Source organism: Pteropus vampyrus, unplaced genomic scaffold (genome assembly GCF_000151845.1).
Source record: "Pteropus vampyrus isolate Shadow unplaced genomic scaffold, Pvam_2.0 Scaffold1, whole genome shotgun sequence".
Lineage (NCBI taxonomy): Eukaryota > Metazoa > Chordata > Mammalia > Chiroptera > Pteropodidae > Pteropus > Pteropus vampyrus.
The window spans coordinates 24,306,144-24,327,668 of record NW_011888782.1 but is presented as its reverse complement, the minus strand read 5'-3'; the positions used below and the strand labels follow the sequence as shown (position 1 = coordinate 24,327,668).

The 21,525-nt window shown below is 35.6% G+C and overlaps 1 protein-coding gene across 1 annotated transcript in view; it reads right to left on the bottom strand.

Annotated features, from left to right (window-relative positions):
* Window positions 1–20,704, bottom strand: part of KPNA1 (karyopherin subunit alpha 1) — a 50,419-nt gene extending 29,715 nt beyond the window's left edge. The window contains exons 1-2 of the mRNA XM_011370383.2: window positions 20,522–20,704; window positions 6,797–6,930 (exon numbers count right to left, since the gene is read on the bottom strand). Coding sequence (XP_011368685.1) covers window positions 6,797–6,925 — 129 coding nt within the window. The 5' untranslated portion in view covers window positions 6,926–6,930; window positions 20,522–20,704. The remainder of the gene's footprint in view (window positions 1–6,796; window positions 6,931–20,521) is intronic.
* Between the last annotated feature and the right edge of the window lie 821 nt (window positions 20,705–21,525).

Genomic DNA, 21,525 nt, shown 5'->3' with positions numbered 1-21,525 from the left:
GTTCTTAATAATATTAAAACACTCACACTCTACTGGGTCCCACTGGAAGATGCTAAGGAACCAACTATTTTGAAAACAAAGGGAGAGAACCAAATATTTCTCTTTCTTATTTGATTAATAATTCAGGAAAACCAAAAACTTGAGGAAAAGTTTTTCTTTAGGATGACCTACCAGCTAGGTAGTAAAAGCAGAATGAATGATAGAATGATCACTGTAACTCTTAGTAATGGATCTAGGCAATGACCATTGAAGATTGCTAAAGGCTGGGGTTAAAAACTGGTGGGTATTGATTAGATACCTGATATTAAGGAACTGTTAACTTTTTTTACACTTTTTATTTATTAGTTTCAAGTATACAATACATTGGTTAGACATTAAATAGTTTATACAATGATCCCAATTGTTCCCTCCCCTCTGGCTCTCCACCTAGCCATTACATTAATGCTAAATGCATTCCCTATGCCATGCTCCCCATCTCTGTGACTATCTATCAACTACTCATTTGTATTTCTTTAACCCTTCACCCCATCCTCCCAGTCCTCCAACCCCCCTTCCCTGCCCATCACCAGATTGTCCTCTATATTTGTGAATCTGTTTTTGATTAGTTTGTTCTTTTTGTTCCTTAGATTCTGTATATAAATGAAATCATATGATATTTACCTTTCTCTGACTTATTTCGCTCAGCATAATAACTTCCAGGTCCAACCATGTCATTGCATATGGTAGGATTTCATTTTTTTAAAAGCTGAGTAATATTCCATTGTGTATATGAACTATAACTTCTTTATACAATCGTCTGTTGATGGACATTTAGGCTGCTTCTATATCTTGGCTATTGTAAATTGTGCTGCAATGAACACAGGGGTGTATAGATTTTTACAAATTATTGTTTTGGTTTTCTCTGGATAAATATCCAGAAATGCAATTGCTGGGTCAAAAGGTAGATCCATTTTTAATTGTTTGATAAACCTCTAGACTGTTTTCCATAGCGGCTGTACCAATTTGCAATTCCATCAACAGTAAATGAGGGTTCACCTTTCTCCATATCCTCACCAACCCTTGTTCTTTGACTTACTGATGAAAGCCATTCTGACACGTATGAGGTGCTATCTCATTGTGGTTTTAATTTGCATTTCTCTGACGATTAGTGGCCTTGAGCATCTTTTCATATGTATTGGCCATCTGTATTTCCTCTGGAGAAATCTGTTCAGGTCTTCTGCTCATTTTTTAACTGGATTGTTTTTGTTGTTGAGTTGTATGAGTTTTTAAAGTACATAACTCTACTCTGGTTTAAGTTTAAAAGTATTTTTTTGAGATATTTAGTGAAGTATTTATAAATGAAATAGCTGATGTCTGGGATTTGCTTCAAAGTAATCCAGTACATTATTTTACTTCCATCTAAAGGATACCCTTTAACAATGCTTGAAGTTCAGGTCTGATGGTAATGAATTCTTTCAGTTTTTGTACATCTGAACACATCTTTATTTCACCACTGCTTATGAAAATATTTTTGCCAGGTATAGAATTCAAAGTTAACTGTTTCTCTCCTTGAGATTTTCCAATGTCTTCTGGCTTGTATGTTGCCAATGAGAAATTTAATGTCACCTTTACCTTTGTTCCTCTGGATATAACATGTTTTCTCTGGGTGTTTCTAAGACCTTTTTCTTTATGACTGGTTTTGAGTAGTTTGGTTATAATGTACCACGGTGTAGTTTTCTTCATGTTTTTGTGACTAGGATTCACTTAGTTTCCTGGATCAGTGGTTTGGTTTTCAACAATAATGAAAAATTTTAGCCATTATTTTTTTCAATATTTTTTTCTCTTCTACCCTCTCCCCTCTCCTTGAGGGACTCCAGTTGTCCACATATTAGGTTCCTTATAAAGTAGTTCTATAGCTCACTGATGTCTTCTCTTCCATGAGTGTACATGCATGTATGTGTATTCTTTCACCTCTCATTTCATTTTGGATAGTTTCTATTTCTATCCCTTGAAGTTCACTAATATTTTCTTCTGCAATTTCTAATTTGACATTGATCCTATGTGTGTATTCTTCTCAGACATTAGAGTTTTTATATCTAGAAGTTCAATTTGAGTCTCTTGTATATCTCCCATGTCTCTACTTAACTTTTGAATATATGGAATACAGTTACAATGATGCTTTAATGTCATTTTCTGCTAATTCTAACATCTGTGTCAGTTCTGGGTCAGTTTCAATTGATTTTTGTCCTCATTAATGGTCGTGTTCTCCTGCTCTTTGTACACCTGGTAATCTTCATATGCCAAAGTCAATTTGACTTTGTTGAATACGGGATATTTTTGTATACCTATAAATCTTCTTGGCCGTTATTCTGGTATGCAGCTAAGTTATAATAGAAACAGTCTGATCCGCCTAGATCTTGCTTTTATGATGTGTTAGGTAGGTTTGGAGCAGAATGAAGTCTATGGCAAATTAATCTCCACTACTGAGGCAAGACTCTCCTCAATACCCTACATAAAACCCCATGAATTCTGAGTTTTTCTAGTCTGGCTAGGAGAACAGGCACTATTCTTAGCCCTGTGTAAGTGCCAGACACTATTCCCTCTAATCATTTGGATATTTTCTATAGCCTTGGAGTTTCCCCAAACACATGTACTGACAGGAATTCTGCTGAATATTCCAGAAAACTCTCTGAAGAGCTCCAGGCTTCTCTCTCTATATATAGGTCCCACCTTTCTGGTATTCCATCCTATGAACTCTATTTACCTTGGTCTCCCTGGATTCTCTCAAGCTCTGTCTTCTCAACTCAGGGAGGCTACGGGCTCTATCTTATATCCTGGGTCCCTCTCCCTGAGTTGCAACCTGAAAACTCTCAGAGGCAGTGAAGTGAGGCAATCACAGGGCTCACTTCATTTGCTTCCATCTCTAGAGATCACTGTCATTCATTGTTTGATGTCTGGTGTCTTGAACTCTTGTTTAAGGTATTTTTATCTACTTATTCTTGGTTGTTTAAGGTAGGAAGGAAGATAAATCTGGGCCTTGATACTGCGCTTCAGCTAGAAACAGAAGTCCTCAAAATACCCTTTCTGATACTCAAAATATCCACTTTTAGCTAATGGGAGCCTGTTCAAGCCACCTCCTGAGTCTTTTCAACACAATTTCAGTGATATTAAATTACTTCTTTGCTTTACGTTATGAAAAAATATTACATACAGATTCATCTTGAACATTCCCTTTCTTTAATCAAGAATCAACTATTTTTCCAAGAAGCCTGGTTCCTGTGAGAGAAAAATTTAAATGACCACAATCTCAGCCTGCTAAGTATGCTCACTGCTACAAGAAAATTCACTATTTCTAGGCCTTTTCAGGACAGAACTGAATGTGTATATGTGTGTGTTGTGTGTATGTGTTTTAAAAAGAAAATACATCATGAATCCCTACTGAAAGTACCAATTCAAAGTTATATAACTTCTTTGATTTTATATTTCTATACTTTCTTAATTTAAAAACTCCAGGTTCCTAAATTAACATAAATACTTATTTGCTGTATCCATATACAAATAGTTTCAGAATAACTATCAATCCTACGATTACTAAATACAGTTGAAGATTTGTTTATACTTCTTTTTGACCTTAAGATATATGCCAGGAGAGAGAATTAATCATATTGCCATATTTTAAATGCATTAAAATAATTCCTCTCTCTGGTTTAGCCACAAGCATGACACACAGGGCCATTTAATTCCTTTTTTAAAAAATTTTTTTACTTTTAAGGATTTCTTCCCTCATTTTGATTTAATTTTGTTTTACAATTACTTAAAACATTTACATGACTCCCAAATCAAACCTAATCACATCTACTGGTACTGCAAAATTTATATCCACAGGCAGCATCTTTAATATGGCATGACAAGATGCTGTTAGTGATCTTTAATTACTATAGGCCATGAGCCATACAACTGCTGATAACAAGTGGAATTTGAAATTAAAAACACAATACCATTTATCACATGTATCAAGACAAGAAAAGAGATGAAAAATTCCCAGCGAAGGGAAGTCCTAAGATTACAGCTATACAGCAAACCCACAGGAGAAACAAAACTGACTGGAGCAAAAGGACAGAAAATGTACAGTGGTGGTCTCCAGAGGAAAAATATTAGAACTGATAAATTATCTGAAAAATTTAACCAAGTAGGAAATCATATAAAAATGATTTAAAAGAGCTGCAGGAGAAAATGAGATGGCAGCCAGGAAGTCAAAGAAAGCCAAGCAGGTAAAAAAATTAGACAATTAACTCTAGGAAACGTATAAGAAAGGAAATGTCACAATATACTATTCAGCTCAGCAACAAATAATACTTAGATATTATAATACAACTATACTAGGAAGAAGGATGTTAAGGGGAAGAGTGGTGTCAGAGCTTAAATCTTCACCTCTCACAATATCTGAATAATATTTTAACTCGGTGAAGTTATATAGTAACATACACATATTACTTAGAAATTTAGTAATATAAACCAGACTGAACAGTTAAGAGAGTCGAAAGTGGTTTACTTGAGATTGAGACTACTGCTGGTTTGGTTCCAAATATTTCACACTATTTAACTTTTTCAACTATGTACATGTATTACGCAGAGAAAAATAGGTTTTTAAAAAGAAAAACACTGCCAAAACAATTATGATTTGTATACTTTATTTATAGACTACATGTTGCCTGAACTTGTCAACCAATTTAACCAATGGGAAAAGCTGGCTGTCTGTAAGTCTGTCGACTTGCTCACTTAACAAGACATTTTTTGTAACTGAAAACATTGAGCAAGCCTCCATCCATCATTATGGTTTTTACAACTTTTCAGCAGCACTGTTACCTACTCAGATTGAGTTAGCAAGGGTCTGTTAAAGTCAAAGTATTTTAACAGTAAATGTAAAGTGTTCATCTTTTGTACATGAAAAATTACAAATACTGGCTCAATCAGAGTAATATCAACTAGTAAATTTTTTTTTGCCAAAAATATAAGTATTAGTTTGGTCTGTCAGTGCCAAATAGAGGTCATTTATACAGTGATCCCTACATAACAGGTATTAAGCACTTGTCTGCTAAAAGGATAGCCCTAAAACATAGTTATCTTTTATATACTCGGCAGCATCAACTCCTATACTACCCTCAAATTTAGCTGTTCTACTGGCCTCAACCTGTGACTTTTCTTGATAGATGACAAAGCAACTGTGGAAAGATAAACAGTACCTAAATAAATCTGTATTTTATCGATGTTTACTACTTTACAAATTAGGCATGAAACAAGTACTGTGGAGATATTAAACCTGATTAGTTTTACCAGTTCTCCCTACATAAGATGGCATATATAAAATAACAAAACTAAGATTCTGAATAGAGCAATATTCCAGAAACTTATCTCAGAAATTTTTATTAAAGCCTGAGCACAATTTCAGATCTCATACAATGAAGAAAACAAAATCTCAATTATAAATGTTTTCAGTCAGACATGTGGGGACATACTTCGGGCAGGTAAATGAGTATGAAATATTTTAAATGAACACTATTAATGGTAGAGTGCCATTACTACAGCTCCAGATGTCTTTATGCCAAATAGGATGCATAGGCTGTGGTTATAGACAGACCTATACTTGTGCTCGTGTGCATACATGTATTCACATTTACATTTGTGAATATAAATATGGCAATGCTGTTGTGATTTCTGAAATTTATCCGAAATATAAAAGCTAATATAAAGCTAATCCAAAGAAAAGGTTCCACTTCAAATAAGACACAGAGATAGAGGCAATGAGAAATCAAGAAAAACTCATTCTTTCACAAATAAGTGGTTACTTTCAAAAATGATAAAGCAGAATGTCAAAAACTAATAACTTAATTTGTTACAGTTAATATAAACTCTATTATAATATTACAAACTCTCCCTGCCCCTCAAACATTAACAGTGATAATTAACAACAATGATAAAGTGTCTGAGTCAAACATCTACAGTCTTAATAAAACACTGAGGTTGTAATGTACTCTTAGACTTCAACTAACTGGATTATCTAGTGAAGTGTTAGTCCAAAGCACAGTTTATGTTGAGACCAGCTCACTATAACTGCAAAATCTTTATAACAGATCACTTTATTTCTCAAGTATGAAGAGTTCTAACTCATTCATTTGCCTTTTATGGAACTTTTGTAGTGTGAGAGTCAAAATGGTCCTTCCAAGTTCAAAAATCTCTCTTTAGCAAAAAAAAAGTCACCTAAGGGTTATATCTTTAAATTACTTCGCCAAAACTGATGGACCATTTGTCCTAAGCATTTTTAGAGGAAGGTAAAGTAAGGGTGAGTACCAGGTTCTCCTGTAGATGTTTTCAAGTTAAAATGAATTAAAAAAAAAAAAAAAAAAAAAGGTCCTAAATGTCCTCTGAATAATAATCAATTTAGGAGTGAAAAGACATTTTTTTTTTATTATGTAGTGTTTTAAAGCAAAATCTCAAAGATGTTTTCAAATTAAAATTTATAATGGAAAGTCTGAGAATTCATTAACATGCACATAAAATCTTAAGGAAGTTGCAACTTCAGAAAAATAAAATACACCAGAAACGAAGAGGCCAAAGTACGAAACAGTGGTTATATTGGAAACATAGGAAGCTAAGAGATTCTTCATCCTTACTTTTCATTACCTCCTCTCCTCCACCCCCAAAACATGTTGATTTTATATAGTAAACATCGTTAAAATTAAAATTAAGAAAGGTAGTTTCAGGCTTAAAATGGAATATTAAGTTCTTTAAAAGGATTTAATAAGGGCAAAGGACTTACCTGCTCTTCTCTTTTCTGCTTGCGTAACTGCAATCCTTCTTCCTCCCTTCTCCTGCGCATCTCATCTGGATTCAGGGACTTATTTTTGTAACTTTTCAGGCGAAAGTTCTCTTTTCCTGGGGTGGTCATGATTTCTACCAAAATATGAGAGGAAGGGAACAAATGAGCTTAGTTTACCGTAAAGAGCTCTGCTATTCTAACAGCTCAGCCTTTTACAGGTATAAATGCCCATGCCCATAACAGAGACACCAGAAATGGTAACTTTTTAAAACAGCTTTATTAAAGTGTATGATTCAATGGTTTTTAGTATATTCAGAGCTATGTGGAACCATCACTACAGTCAATTTTAAAATATATTTGCATCACCTCAAAAAAAAAAAACAAAAACAAAAAAACTGTACCATTTAGCCATCACTCCTATTCTGGACAATTTATATGAATAAAATGTGTGATCTTTTGTGCCTGGCTTTTTTCACTTAGCATAATATTTTCAAAGTTCATCCATGTTGCAGCATATATCAGTACTTTATTCCTTTTTATAGCTAAATAATATCCTACTGTACGGACATACCCCAATATATTTATCTGGTCATCAGCTGATGGACATTTGGGTTCTTTCTACTTTTTGACTAGTATGAGTAATACTTCTATAATTATTTATAAATAAGTTTTGCATAGACACATGTTTTCATTTCTCTTAGGTATATACCTAGGAATAGAACTGCTAGATCATACAGTAACTCTGATTAATCGTTTGAGGAACTGCCAAAATATTTTTCCAAAGTGGCTGCACTATTTTACAGTCCCACCAGCAGTACAGAAGTGTTGCCAATTTCTCCACAGCCTTGCAAACATTTGCTTTCATGACTTTTTGATTCTAGCCATCCTAGTGGACTAGATGTGTTTTCACATATTTATTTCCCAACTGTATATCATCCATAAAAAGTCTACTCAAATTCTTTGCCCATTTTCAAATTCGAGTTGTAAGCGTTCTTTACATATTTTAGATAGAAGACATTTATCGGATATATTTTTTAAATGTTTTCTTCCATTCTATAGGTTGTCTTTTCACTTCTTTAATGGTGTCCTTTGAAGTAGAAGAGTTTTTAATTTTGATGGTCTAAATTCATCTATTTTTTCTTTTGTTGCTCATGCTTTTAGTGTTATACTCAGGGATTATTACCCCTAAGTTCCCAAGAGCTTTAAAGTTTTAGCTCTTATATTTAGGTCTGTCATCCACTTTGAGTTAATTTTTGCACATAGTATGAGGTTAAGGACCCAACTTCATTCTTTTGCATAAGGCTACCCAGTTGTTCTAGCATCATTTGTTGGAGACTATTCTTTCTCCATTGAATGGTCTTGATACCCCTGTTGAAAATCAGCTGACCATAGATATATGGTTTTATGTCTCAATTCTCAATTCTATTCCATTGATCTGCATATGTATCCTTGTGCCAATTTCACACAATCATGATTACTACCTTTGTAATAAGTTCTGAAATCAAGATGTGTGATTCCTATTTTATTCTTTTCAACACTGTGTTGGCTCTTCTGAATACCCTGCAATTCCATATGAATTTTAGAATCAGTATGTCAGTTTCTACAAAGAAGTTTGCTGAGATTCTGACATTAACTGTATTAAATTTGTAGGTCAATTTGCACAGTCTTATCACCTTAACAATGTTAAGTCTACCGATTCTCAAAGATGGGATGTTTTCTATTAACGAAGATCTTCTTCCATTTAACATTTCATAGTTTTCAGAGTGTTTCACACTTTTGTTAAATTTATACATAGATACTTTAATCTTTCTGATGCTACTGGGAATAAAACTGTTTTCATAATTTCACTTTCAAATTGTTGATAACAAGTCTATAGAAATACGATTGACTTCTGTATATGCAAACTTGCTCAACTTGCTTTTTAGTTAATATTTTTTTTTAGTGGACTCCTTAGGCTTTCCCACATACAAGCTCATGTCACCTGCCAGAAAAAGTTTTGCTTCTTTCTTTCCAATCTTGCTGTCTTTTACTTCCTTTTCTTGCATAATTACTATGGCTTGAACCTCCAATACAATGTCAAAGAGAAGTGGAAAGAGCAGATAATCTTGTCTTAATCCTTACCTTTGGGGAAAGATGTTACTTTTAGATTTTTCATAGATATCCTTTTTATATTGAGAAAGTTCCCTTCTATTCCTAGTTTTTTGTGTTTTTGTCATTAAATGCTTTTGTTTTGTCATGTTTTCTCTGTATCTATTGCAATGACAATGTGACTTGTTTTATTTTACTGACATATTACATTTATTGTCTTTATGATCTTATGAAACCCAGAAGTCTACAACTACAGCATGATCTGTCCTTCAGAAAGGTGTGAACCTAGCTATTAAACCCATTACAGCTCTTGGAATCCCTGAAAGAACTCTTGTATTCTTTTAATAAATTTCCACTTTAAACTAAAAAAAATTTTTTTGCTGTAAAATAGTATCCATGTTTACACCAGCAGCATTTCATATATCTCGTGTTTACCACATCTCTTGACTGCATCATTTTGTCTTGTGATTTAATCTTATGTTTGTACAGTAGTAACATGCTGTACAGGCTTGCAGCCTAAGAGCAACAGGCTATAACGTATAGCAAGTATATCGTAGGCTATATCCTCTAGGTTTGTGTAAGTACTCTGTGATGCTAGCACAACATAATCACCTAATGACTCATTTCTCAGAACTTATCCCTATCGTTAAGTGGCACATGTCTATGTATTATTCCACCACCTTCTGGCCTCTATCATTTCTCCTGAGGAGTCTACTGTTATTCTTATCAGGGTTCCCTTGTTAAGTAACTGTTGTTTTTCTATTGCTATTCTGAAAATTTTCCCATTGTCTTTGATTTTCAACATTTTTAAACTGATGTGTCCATTCATGGATTTTCTTGCATTAATCCTACTTGAAGTTAGTTGGACTCCTTGGATATACAGGTCATGCTTTTCAATAAATTTGAGAAATTTTCAGCCATTATGTCCTTGTATACTTTATCTGCTTTCTCTCTCCTCTCTTCTTCTGATACTGTCATTATGTGTATAGTGGTACACTTAATGGTGCCCCACATCTCTCTGATGCTGTTTTCGATTTTCTTTTTCTCCCTTCCCTGAATTTCTATCAATACACTGGCAAGTTTGCTAATTCTTTCTTCTACCAATTCAAATCTACCACTCAGTCCCTCTAGTCATGTTAAGTTTCTCTTCAACTGCAGAAATTTCCATATGGTTCCTTTTTGGGATTTTTTTATTGACAGGCTGCATTTGATTTGAGTTGTCATCATATCTTCCTTCACTTAAGGTTTGCTATGATTCTTTGAATATTTATAGTAGATACTTCAAAAGTCTATTTCAGTTAAATCGAACATCTGGTCGCTTTCACAGTGTTTTTTCTAGTGTTATCAGCCATACTTTCGTGAGGTTCTTCTGTTTGTTTGCTTGTTTGTTTTACATGTCTTGTAACTTTTTATTAGAAACTCAGTATTTTATATAATGCTTTGTGGCAACTCTGGGCAACTTTGAGGTTTCCTCCCCCCTCTCCCCCCGGCCCCTCATTATTTGTTTAGTAATTTGCAGGATTATTTTTTAAAAGTCAATTTTCCCACCCCCATTCCTGTAGTGTTAAGCCTCTCTGAAGTTGATCCTTAGGGAGACATAGTCTGAATATGCCCCCAGTCACCTTCTAGTATGGCAGGGCTCTGTCTCTTTCCCTGACCACTCCCTGCTGTTAACCTGCAATAATCATGGCCAGCTGATTGTTCTACTGTTTTCGACAATGGCTTCCAGCATAAATTGCTCCACAGAAGGAATCAATCAAATTCATGTTCCTCTGAAGGAGCAGTTTCAGAGGTCAGTGTCTGACATACACTCTGATCCCAGGAAGGCTTGCTCTAGCTATCTCTTATCCCAGTTCTCTCCAGCAAGCCGGCTGGCTTGTGGTTTAGCCTCTATCTTCTTGAATCTACAAATCTCCTCCTAAATGCTTTTCACCACAACCTCCATGGTTTTTGAGAGAACCCTTAGGTTTGAACTTTTCCAGGTCTATCGCAAACTCAGTTCCTTAACGAAGACATAAGAAGCTATGTAATTTATGACATGCTTCTTCCCCCATTTAGACTTTATAATAGACTGAAAAGGTGGGTGCAATGCAGTGAAAATTTACAAATAATTCTGAAGGAATCATATTTAACAGTGTTACGAAATGATAGAGAAAGCTGGGTTCCTGAAGCAGGCTGTATTTTGGTTCTGAAATATCACAAAACAGAATAGCAGTGTTGCAATGATGATTCAGGTCAAGAATCAAAAGTTTTAGGTCAAAGGAAGGAGAAAGCTTACAGTAACAGAGCAAGATTTAAAATTTAACAAGACCAAAAGCCAATAAGACAACCGGAATCCTGTATTCAATATGGAACTGGAAGGGCAAGCAATTATGAAAAGGCAATGTTGGGAACACAGTACACATGTACAAAAAGAGAATAAATGATAAAGCAAATGGAATAAAAGGTAAGAAGAACAATTGGGGAATGTAAATTAGGAGGTTTTATTCATTTCTTAAAACTTCTGTAAGCCTGAAATTATTTCAAATAAAAATGTATTTATATACCAAAAAATCTACAAGAAATATTCAAACAAAAATGAACTATTCACTTGTTTCTTTTTATTAAAGTGACGTAAGAAGCAAGTCCAGAGAAGCAGTATGGCCTTAAAGTCCTGTTTTCAAATTTACTTCTTGGCACAATGATGAAGGGAAAACACTCAGCTTTTGTGAGTTTTGGTTTCCTCATATTTGCAGTGGAGATAATACCTTATGAGGTGAAAAGAAGTAACATATGAAATACGTCCATTGTCTGGCCCATATATAGCTCAAACCTGATGTTTGTGTAATGAAGAAATGGCTATAAATAGCTCCAAAGGTTCAAAAAAAAGATCTTTGACTAAAGTGATCAAGGATGGCTTCGCAGAGATGGTGTTCCAAACAGGTTTGTTAAATTGTGGTATCAAAAAATTCACAAATAGCTCTAACATTTAACAATGTCGACCATCCATACAGTGCACTTGTGCCTTTGAAATAGTCTTCCTTTTTAAATTATAAAAAGGCTCAGTTTCCAAAAAAAAAAAAAAAAAATCCAAATATGGAAGGGTATGAAGAAAAAAATTAAAATGTACCTTCCCTGGTTTATAAAGGAAGCCGCCATCGAGTTCTCAGTATAGTCTTTCAAAAATTGGTCATACAAATATACACATATCCCTTTGGTTTTTATTGTACACTGATGGGATAAACACACACAGTTCTAGACTTTGTGTCAATTTTGGACAACTTTCCTTACCAATGCCTATAAAGCTAATATTTTTTAACTAATATAATAGTTAATTTTTATACCATAATTACCAGTCCCTAGACATCAGACAATTAAGCTTGTCTCCAATTTTCTATCGCAAACAATGCTGTAACCAGTAATCTTTCATGTATTTGCACACATTTTGCAATTATATCTATAAATGAATTCTAAACAATGGAACCTCAAGGTCAAAAATATGTACATTTAAAATTTCATACTGTCAAAGTACCCACAAAATATTGCACCAATTTACCAGTGAATATGAGTATCCCAGTTCCCCATAACCACCAGGACTGATTCAAACTTTTCTATATTTGACAATATATGTGGGAAAAAAATGTATCTCATAAAAACTATTTTCATACTACTACTAAGATGTTACATGCTTTTTTCACTTTCACTCATAAGTTTTTCAGAGGCTTCATGATGTGATGGCATCAGTACTCTGATGCCTAATGGAATGTGTTCTAAAATTTTGTTTTAATTTCGAATACAGTAAATGTTAACAAGTACAAAACAATAACAAACAAAAGTTCTTTTGGGTCCTAAATAAGTTAAAAGGATAAAGAAATTCTGAGACCAAAAAATTTGAGAACCCTTGGTCCAGATAATCTTTTCTATCTTGTTAAGAAAAAAAAATAGTCCTTTAATATTCAGATAGCATTCAAAAGGAAATGCAACATCTTTACAACATGTAATTCAAGAACTAAATGTATTTCTATTTAACTTTTTTGTTACAATGATAAATGTGAAGTTTCCTTCAATTACATTCCAACTGCTACTGTCTATATATAGGAAAATTACTCATTACTATATATTAATTTTCTTAAGGCAGTCAATGAATTAAATCAGCTACTGAATTCTGTTTCTAATACTTTCAGCTGTTACTTAATATTTAATATCTGTAAAAAATTATAATTTTTGCCTGCGCCGTTTTAATGTTTGTATCCCATTTCACTTATCTTCTTAAAATATTAACTAGTATTTCTGGGACAACGTTAAGAAACAAAGGTTAGAGTTGGCATTTTTATCTCTTTTCTAATTTTGACCTATGTCTAGTGTTTTGCCACTAAACATAACACTGGGTTTTTTTTTTTAAAGGTCAGGTTTATCGAGGTATAATTTACATACAGTGAAATTTACCATTTAAGTAAATACCACCACAATTAAGGTAAAGAACATCTCCACTACAAAAAGTTCTGTCAGGTCTCTTGCTAGTAAAACTACTCTCCTCAATATCAGGCAATCACTGATTTCTTTTGACCCTACAGTTTTGCATTTCCCACAATGTCACATAAATGGAATTGTACAGTATGCAGCCTTTTGAGTGTGGCTTCTTACACTCAGTATTAACTAATTTAAGATTCATCCATGTTGTCTGTATCTATCAGTAATTCATTTATTTTATTGTGGAATTGTATTCTACTGTATTCCACAATTTGTTTATTCATCAGTTGCCAGACATTTGGGCTGTTTGCAGTTTTTGGTGATTATGAATAAGCCACTATAAACATTCACATATAGTTTTTGTGTGAACAAACATTTTTATTTTTCTGGGTAAAAATCTCAGAGTGAGATTGCTCGGGCATATGGTTAAATTTATGTTTAACTGTGTAAGAAATTGTCGAACTTTTTTCCAAAGTGGCTGTACCATCATGCATTTTAACCAGCAATGCATGAGAGCTCCAGTTGTGTCACAGTATTGTTTTGGGATGGCTTTTTAAAAAGATCACACCTATCCATACCAACTTTACTATAAAGTTTTTAAAACCTGAAATGTGCTTTGAATTATATCAAATGCCTTTTGTTAGTTATTAAAATGGTCACTGTTAATCTCCTTTGACCTATTGAATATAGTAAGATATTAACAGATTTCTTAATATTGAATGATTCTTCATTCTTAGAATAAACGTACCTAGTCACAGTGTGTGCTTTTTAATTCTGTTAATGTTTTCTTAAAATTTTCTATACCAGTATCCATAAACGAGATTATTTATATAATACCCTGCCCCCTCCTCTTTTGAGGGGGAGGACAGGGGTATTATAGTCATATTGAGAGCTTTTTGAAAAAAAAAAAAACAAAACAAAAAAAAATGGGTTTGATTCCAATTATGTAAAATTCTGGAAGAGGCAAAATTTTGAAGGCAGTTAAAAGATCAGTGCTTCACCAGAGGTTTGAGGGGAGGGAGGGAGAAATAGCAGAGCACAGAGGATTTTTATGGCAATGAAACTAATGTGATACATATCATTATACATTTGTCAAAACCCATAGAATGTGCAACACCAAGAATAAACCCTAATGTAAATTATGTACTCTGTGTGATAATGATGTATAAGTGTTGATTTAAATATAACAAACATATCACTCTGATACAAATGTTGATGATGGTGGGGGAAACTGCGAGTGGGGGTAGGAGAAAGATAGAAACTCTCAATTTGCATTCAATTTTGCTGTGAACCTAAAACTGCTCTAAAAAATAAAAATCTACACTAAAAACTTAAGAATGAGCTCTAAGAAATTTAAAATATGGATAAGAAATTTAAAATTCAATAGAAGGGTTGGATGATAACACTGAAGAAATCTCTCAGGAAACAGAAAAGACTAAGTGATGGAAAATAGAAGTGAAAAGAAAAAATTAAAAGAATTATCTTAGAGTTCCAATACTCAAATATACAAATACCAAAAGAGAGAACAAAAAAAATTGATGAGTAAGAGAGTATCGAAGAAACAATGCGTCAAATTTAGAATATCCATTCAATGAAAGAAAACTGGACAAAATTAACAGAAAGATGACAGGGTTAGAGAAAATATTTTCCAAGCCTAAAACCAACAGTCCATTCCTATCCAACCTCCACAAGGAACTTCTACCAACCAAAAACAAAGACATAAAACCCAAAGGATCCAAAAACTGCTCAAAGTCATTTGTAATCGGAGAATGTAAATTGAACCGAGGTGCCACTTTATACCAAATAGACTGGCAAAAATTACAAAGTTGGATAAAACCAAGTACTGGCAAAGATGTGACCAAACAAGAACCCTCCTGCATTGCTAGTAGGAACATAAACTAGTTCTATGACTCAGGTATCCTACTCCTGGGTATATATCCCAAAGAACTTCTTATACAAGTCCATGAGGATGTACAAGTAAGAGTACATTTGTGATGCCAGAACGGCAATTCAGGTATCAATCATTAGGTAATGAAAAGTAAAATGTGGTAGATGTATATTATGGAATTCTACATTATACACAACTATATGTACACACAACAAAGCAAAAAGGTCTGAAAAGCAATGCTGTTATAAAGTAAGAAATAGGATAAGGTCTGTAAAACAATAGTTAACTCTTGAATAACCCAGGTTTGAAATACATGAGTCCACTTATACTCAAGATTTTTCTTTTTTTCAAATATCTGTACTGTTTTCAATCTGTGGTTAGGAGTTCACAGATGTGGAGGGCCAACTGTAAGCACTGACCTATGCCACTTTATATAGGGGAATGGAGCATCCGTAGAATTTGGTATCCAAAGAGAAAGGCTGGGGGGTGGGACAAAGGGTTCTAGAAACAATCCCTAAGGACATCAAAGGATATTAAGTTTTGGGGGAATCAAAAGTTATACTTGGATTTTTGTACTACACAGGAGTCGGTGTCCCTACCCCCAAATTGTTCAAGGGTCAATTATACAGTCATACACCACCTATCACTTGAGATATGTTCCAAGAAATGTAAATTAAGTGATTTCATCTCGGGCAAACATCATAGAGTGCACTTACACAAACCTACATGGTATACCCTACTACTGTAATTGCATGTGGTATACTTTTATACGACAGACAGTGCAGTAAGTTTGTTTATACCAGCATTACCACAAACGTGAATAATGCATTGGGCTAAGACATCATGACGTTACTAGTCAACAGGAATTTTGATGGGATGACCACTGTATATACAATCTGTCACTGACCAAAACATCATTATGTGGTACATAACTTTACATAAACTAAATACACACACATACCCTCTACATATTCCACAATAATTCATATAGAATGAAGCAATGTATCAACCCCAATGGAGTGGATGCCTACTGGAAAGGGTAATGGAAGTAGGGCTCAGAAATGAAAGAGAAAAATTTAAAGGACCTCCCATGGTCTGCTGATAGCATGTCAATAACTGAGAAGCATAACTAACTTCAAAACTTTTTTTACTGGAAGTCAAAAAAAAATAATATTGGAGGAAAGACATGGAAGGCCATATAAAAAAGAATCAGAATGCCATTGGACTTCAATTACAACACTAGAATGCAGAAAACAACAAAGCTATGACTTCTAAATTTTTTAAGCCTACAATTTTATACCCAGCCAAATTATTGATGAAATCTTAAGGTAGAATAAGGATTTTTTTCAATCATGCAAGCTCTTGGAAAGTTTTTATTTCCCTGGTACCCTTTCTCAGGAAGCTAAAAAAAATATGAGAAATAAGAGATCCGCTATTGGAGAGGGGCAAAGAGAATTTTAAGAGTGACACAGAAGTTCCAGGATAACAGCTATAAAGTAGGCCTAGAAAGTAACCAGTCCAAACTGCACTAAAAGGACAGAGGAGTGCAGGACAGTGGTCTCTGGAAATGAACGGGAGGAAAAGGTATTAAGTACTGGAAAAACAAAAATTGGTTAAGTGAAGAAATGATATAATACTCTAGATTATTCAGCTGGGAATATTTAGTTATATTGTAAACACACTGAATACTGACTTAATAAGCACCTATGATACCTATATGGGGAAGATGAGAGAGGCAGTGTAGAGATGTGGAGAAAAGTCAATAATGTCTAAAATAACTATATGAAGAAACAGCAATAGAAGAAAAGTTATTTATAAATATGAAAGAGGAAACAGCTAAAAGAAAGAAAATGGTAGCCTCTAATGTGCAGAGGATGGGACGGAGTACAGTTACTTATTTTTCAGATATTACTCTAAAAAACTGTAGTTTTTTAATGGCCATAAAGCAAGGAACATGAACAGCCTTCCAGCTTTTAGTAAATTAAATCTTCATTTCATGACGCTACACATGAAATGAAGATTTAATTTACTAAAAGTAAACTACATCTAGTTTGTTCTGCTTGAGAATGAACTGCAAACCAAAACATCAAGCTTCAATGAATGATGTGATCATAATACAAATAGGTCTATGTTTGAATCCAAGCTCCACCACTTACTCTGTGAAGTAGAGCAAGTTACCTAACCACCCTGTATAAGTAACCACCTTCTCATAGTGGTTTTGCAAGAATAATTAAGTGAAACCACCTGATGTAATGCTTGACCCATCAATAGACATTAGTAACTTCTCCCTGTCTTTCTGTTCCCTAGCTACAAACCCCCATTCTGATCCCGGCCTTTTGGTCAGAGTATAGAGATCCACAGGCAACTCAGCACATCTCCTGCCTCACACTGGAAAATCAATGATGAGTAAGCAGACTTATCTTTGTATATGAAGGGCAGCATTATCGTTATGTGAAGGAGATTATCCCCATTATCCACATTCTGGATTATTGCCTGCTTTCAAAAACTGTCCCAATTAGTCTACTACATTAGGTCAGAATCATTTTATCACTTGGTTCTGTTCTAGTAGAGTTGCAATAGCTTAAAAAAACAAAACAAAACAAAACAAAAAACCCTGTACTGTTCCATCAGTCTTCATTTCTGCTCTTTCACTACAGAGCCTCGAATTTTTCTAATGTAGGCCCTATTATGGCCCCTCGTTGGCCTCAGTCCATCTCCTGCTTACTGCAGAAAGAATAGAGTGAAATCAGCCCCAATCAGCTAATTGAATTGTTTACCATTTCCAATGTTTTTTTTTTATTATTATGGCTGAATTCACAACACCCTGCGAAGTACAGAAACCTTAAAAAGGAGTAACAAGGAATTATCTTTATTACTAGACCAGTCATCTTTACTTGCACGGTCAAGTCTTAATTGAATTTATACAAAGTATTCACACATACTTCTAAAAACAATTTGACAGATGTAAAAATACAAACATCATAAATCAAGACTATCAATTCAACAAACACTATGCTAAAACACTGGAAATTAAAAGAATAAAATATAATTCCTACTTTCAAATGAAAAAGAAAGGATAAAAACGAAATCGAGAGCAAGAGAGAACCAAGAAAATAGTCCAGGAAACAACAGAGCAATTCCAGACCATCTGGTTTAATTAAAACATAGTTGAGGCTAAGGTTAATTACAAAAATTGGACACAGCTCTGACCCTCCTCACAGTCAAAGTGTAAAGAGAAACAGGATGGCTTACAAAACACAAATGATCTAATAAAAGCAGTCATTTGTTTAAAAAAAAAAAAAAGAAAGAAAGAAAAAGGTCCATCACTGAGGTCTTTAAAGAACTGTCTCTAAGGTCTCTACTCTATAAGAATCAATAAACTAGAAACGTCTTGGAGAGCAGTGAAGATTTTTTTTTTTCATGTTGCCTCTTCTTATGTACCAACCCTAGAAAAGTCAAGATGCGTAATAGTAAATCATAGTTTTGTGAAGAAACTTCTATAAAAACCTAAAGTAACATAATGCAAATATACTATCTACAGGCATTTATTTCTGCCATTTAGTTTATTCTAGATTTTTAAAATATGTGTTTTGTTTCCTTACCAGACTGTAAATTCAAGGCACATGTAGTCTGATTCTATTTTGAACTTCCTTTGCTATTTAATACTTTACTATTTAGTACTTTAGATTTTCTGCTCAATTAAAATGTTATGCAGTCAGTATTTATTTTCATTATGTTAGTCTTCCCTGCTACACTATAAATTCCATGAGAACAGGAACAGTGTCTTGATCATGTCTATATCTCCAGTCTTGGGGCACATGATCACTCCATTAGTATTTGCTGAATGAATGGATTAAATAAAGAAACAACCAAGAAGTATGAAAGAAGAGGAGAAATAATTCTTAAAATGGCAGTAACTTTAGGTTCTAAAGCTAGTTCCAACATGAGCTGGATGACCATAGGTAAGTTACTTCTCTGACCTCTAAAGCTTTCATCTGTAGAACAAAAAAATATCTACTTTAGAGTTACTGTAAGCATTAAATGTTTTAATATACTTAAAGTATTTAGCACCAAAGATCTCAATAAATGTTAATTCCTTTGCTTTCCCTCATGTTCTCCATCTTAAAATCAGGTATTACATATAAAACTGTCCCTTCCAAAAATAAATTATTTCAGTAAAAATACCACAGAATTCGTCCTCACTTTGAAAAGTTAAAATGTCATCATTCAATCTTTAAAATGGAGAGGGAATAACTTGTGGATTACTTTCAAAATGTTACAAATGCGAGAACAAGTTGAGCAAAAAACAATGTCAAGAATGAGCCTTGAAACAACAAGAGGGAGGAAAAATCACTTACTCACCTACTGCTAAGAAATAAGGGTTTTGAAAGAGCTGTTTATTAAAGAAAAGGTAATATTAAATAGTATGTTTCAGAAAAAAATACTAAAATTGTTTACTTTTTAGACCTTAAAAATAAATTACTGTGAAATCTTTCACTTAAAAGTGGAACATTAATCACTTCCACTCAAACCTAAAACATTCTTCTATGACGACTTCCCTGATCCCAGTCATCCTTCAGTCTTCTCCTCCCATTTTGAGCTTAATCTAATACTTCGGTGTTTCCCTCGAATCACCACTCACACATGTTATGTGTAAACTAAGTTGTCATTCCTATAATTACCACACCCCTGTCGGCCGCTTCAGGCCCATGTTGTTATGACATCTGTAAACTGCAGTCGTACGAGACTCCACCCCCGCTCCCACCTCCCTCCACACCACCGGCTCAAGCTCGGACAGCAACTTGTGAATTCCCGAGACGGTCCCTTCTCTCCTGGGGTTAGGATTTTTACACGCCGCCCACCCCCCGCTCTTTCTTGCTTCAGTCACAGCACTCTGCGCTGCCCACCCCCGCCCCCTGCACGCTCGCAACGGGCCGCGGCGCAGGCTCCGCACTCGCCCCCTCTCCACCCCGCTGCCTCGGCGCCCCGCAGTCACCGCCGCGGCTTCCAGCCCCGCCACTGCCGCCACTGCCGCCCCGCCCAGCCTCGAGCAGCGTTCGCGATGGCGATTACACCAGCACTCCCCACCCCCACCCTCCCCTCCGCCGGCCGCGCGGCGGTTAGGACACAGCCGGGCCCATGACGCACGGACGCGCCGCGAGCGCCCGGGCCCTGGAACCCGAGCTCGAGCTCAGTCGGCGCCCGCCCTCACCCCGGGACCTCTCCTGGGTCCCGCCGAGGACTGCCAGATCCGCCAGCGGGAGGGGGAGGGGCCCGGACTGCGGGGCCCCCGCACTCACCAGGCTAACGGCAACCGATCCCAGTGCCACTGCTGTGGTGAGCCGCTTGCTTGCTCGCCCGCCCGGTACTTCTCGCGCGCACCACCTCGAAGAGCCGGCTTGCCCCTCGGCGGTGCTCACCAGGCCTCGCTCTCCGCCGTCGCGCACACAGCGAGACCCAGCTCAGCCGGCGTTCGCACTGCGTCTGCGCGCGGGGTTAGACCCATGCGGCTGCGCACGCCTCGCTGCCCTGCTGCAGAGGCTGCCGGGAGATGTAGTCTTTTAACCTCCTTTCTGTGGAACATCTAGCGGTTAGCCCCCAACTAGTTGAAGAGTTGGAGGAATGGGAGAAGGTCTCGCTGAGAAGATTCGCCGTTGATGGCAACGGTTGTAGAGTCGTAGTGGGTGCACTGACAATGAAACGATACTTCTTAAGTTGAATTGCCAAGTTAAGGCTATAAGCCTATCTTGGAAGCTCTTCCAGGGCGGATCGATCCTTGCTCATTTCTAACTGTATCTAGCCTCTAATACCATTGGTACCTAACATTTATTTACTGAATGAATGATGGAATGAATGAAGGCTAAGGGAGTATAACGAAAGTGTTAAAAGTCACGGCTAAGGCATTCACATGTAGCACATTTGAGAAAACTTCCGAGTATTCCTTTTTTGTTCTCTCTTGTCACCTTTGCCTAATGTATGAGAAGTATCAAAAATCATTAAGAAATCAAATAAAACATAACACTTGTTTACACTCAATTGGTGCTCTCAAACAAAAATTTGGAGCAAATAATTGTTACCATGAAATTTGGTGAAATTCGTTTTGGTGAATTCTTTTTGAGCAGTGGCTTCAAAAGAAGAAAGACTGAAGCCAGACAAGCCAAGGCGGAGAAATAGTAGGTCTCATGTGTGCTGTGGTTTATCAAATTGATTTAAAACACACCCAGCCCTCAGAAGCAAGATGAAAGAAATGGGGTAGCTTAATACATTTATAAGTGTGCGAGAGAGGCTCACACTACCTGAATCC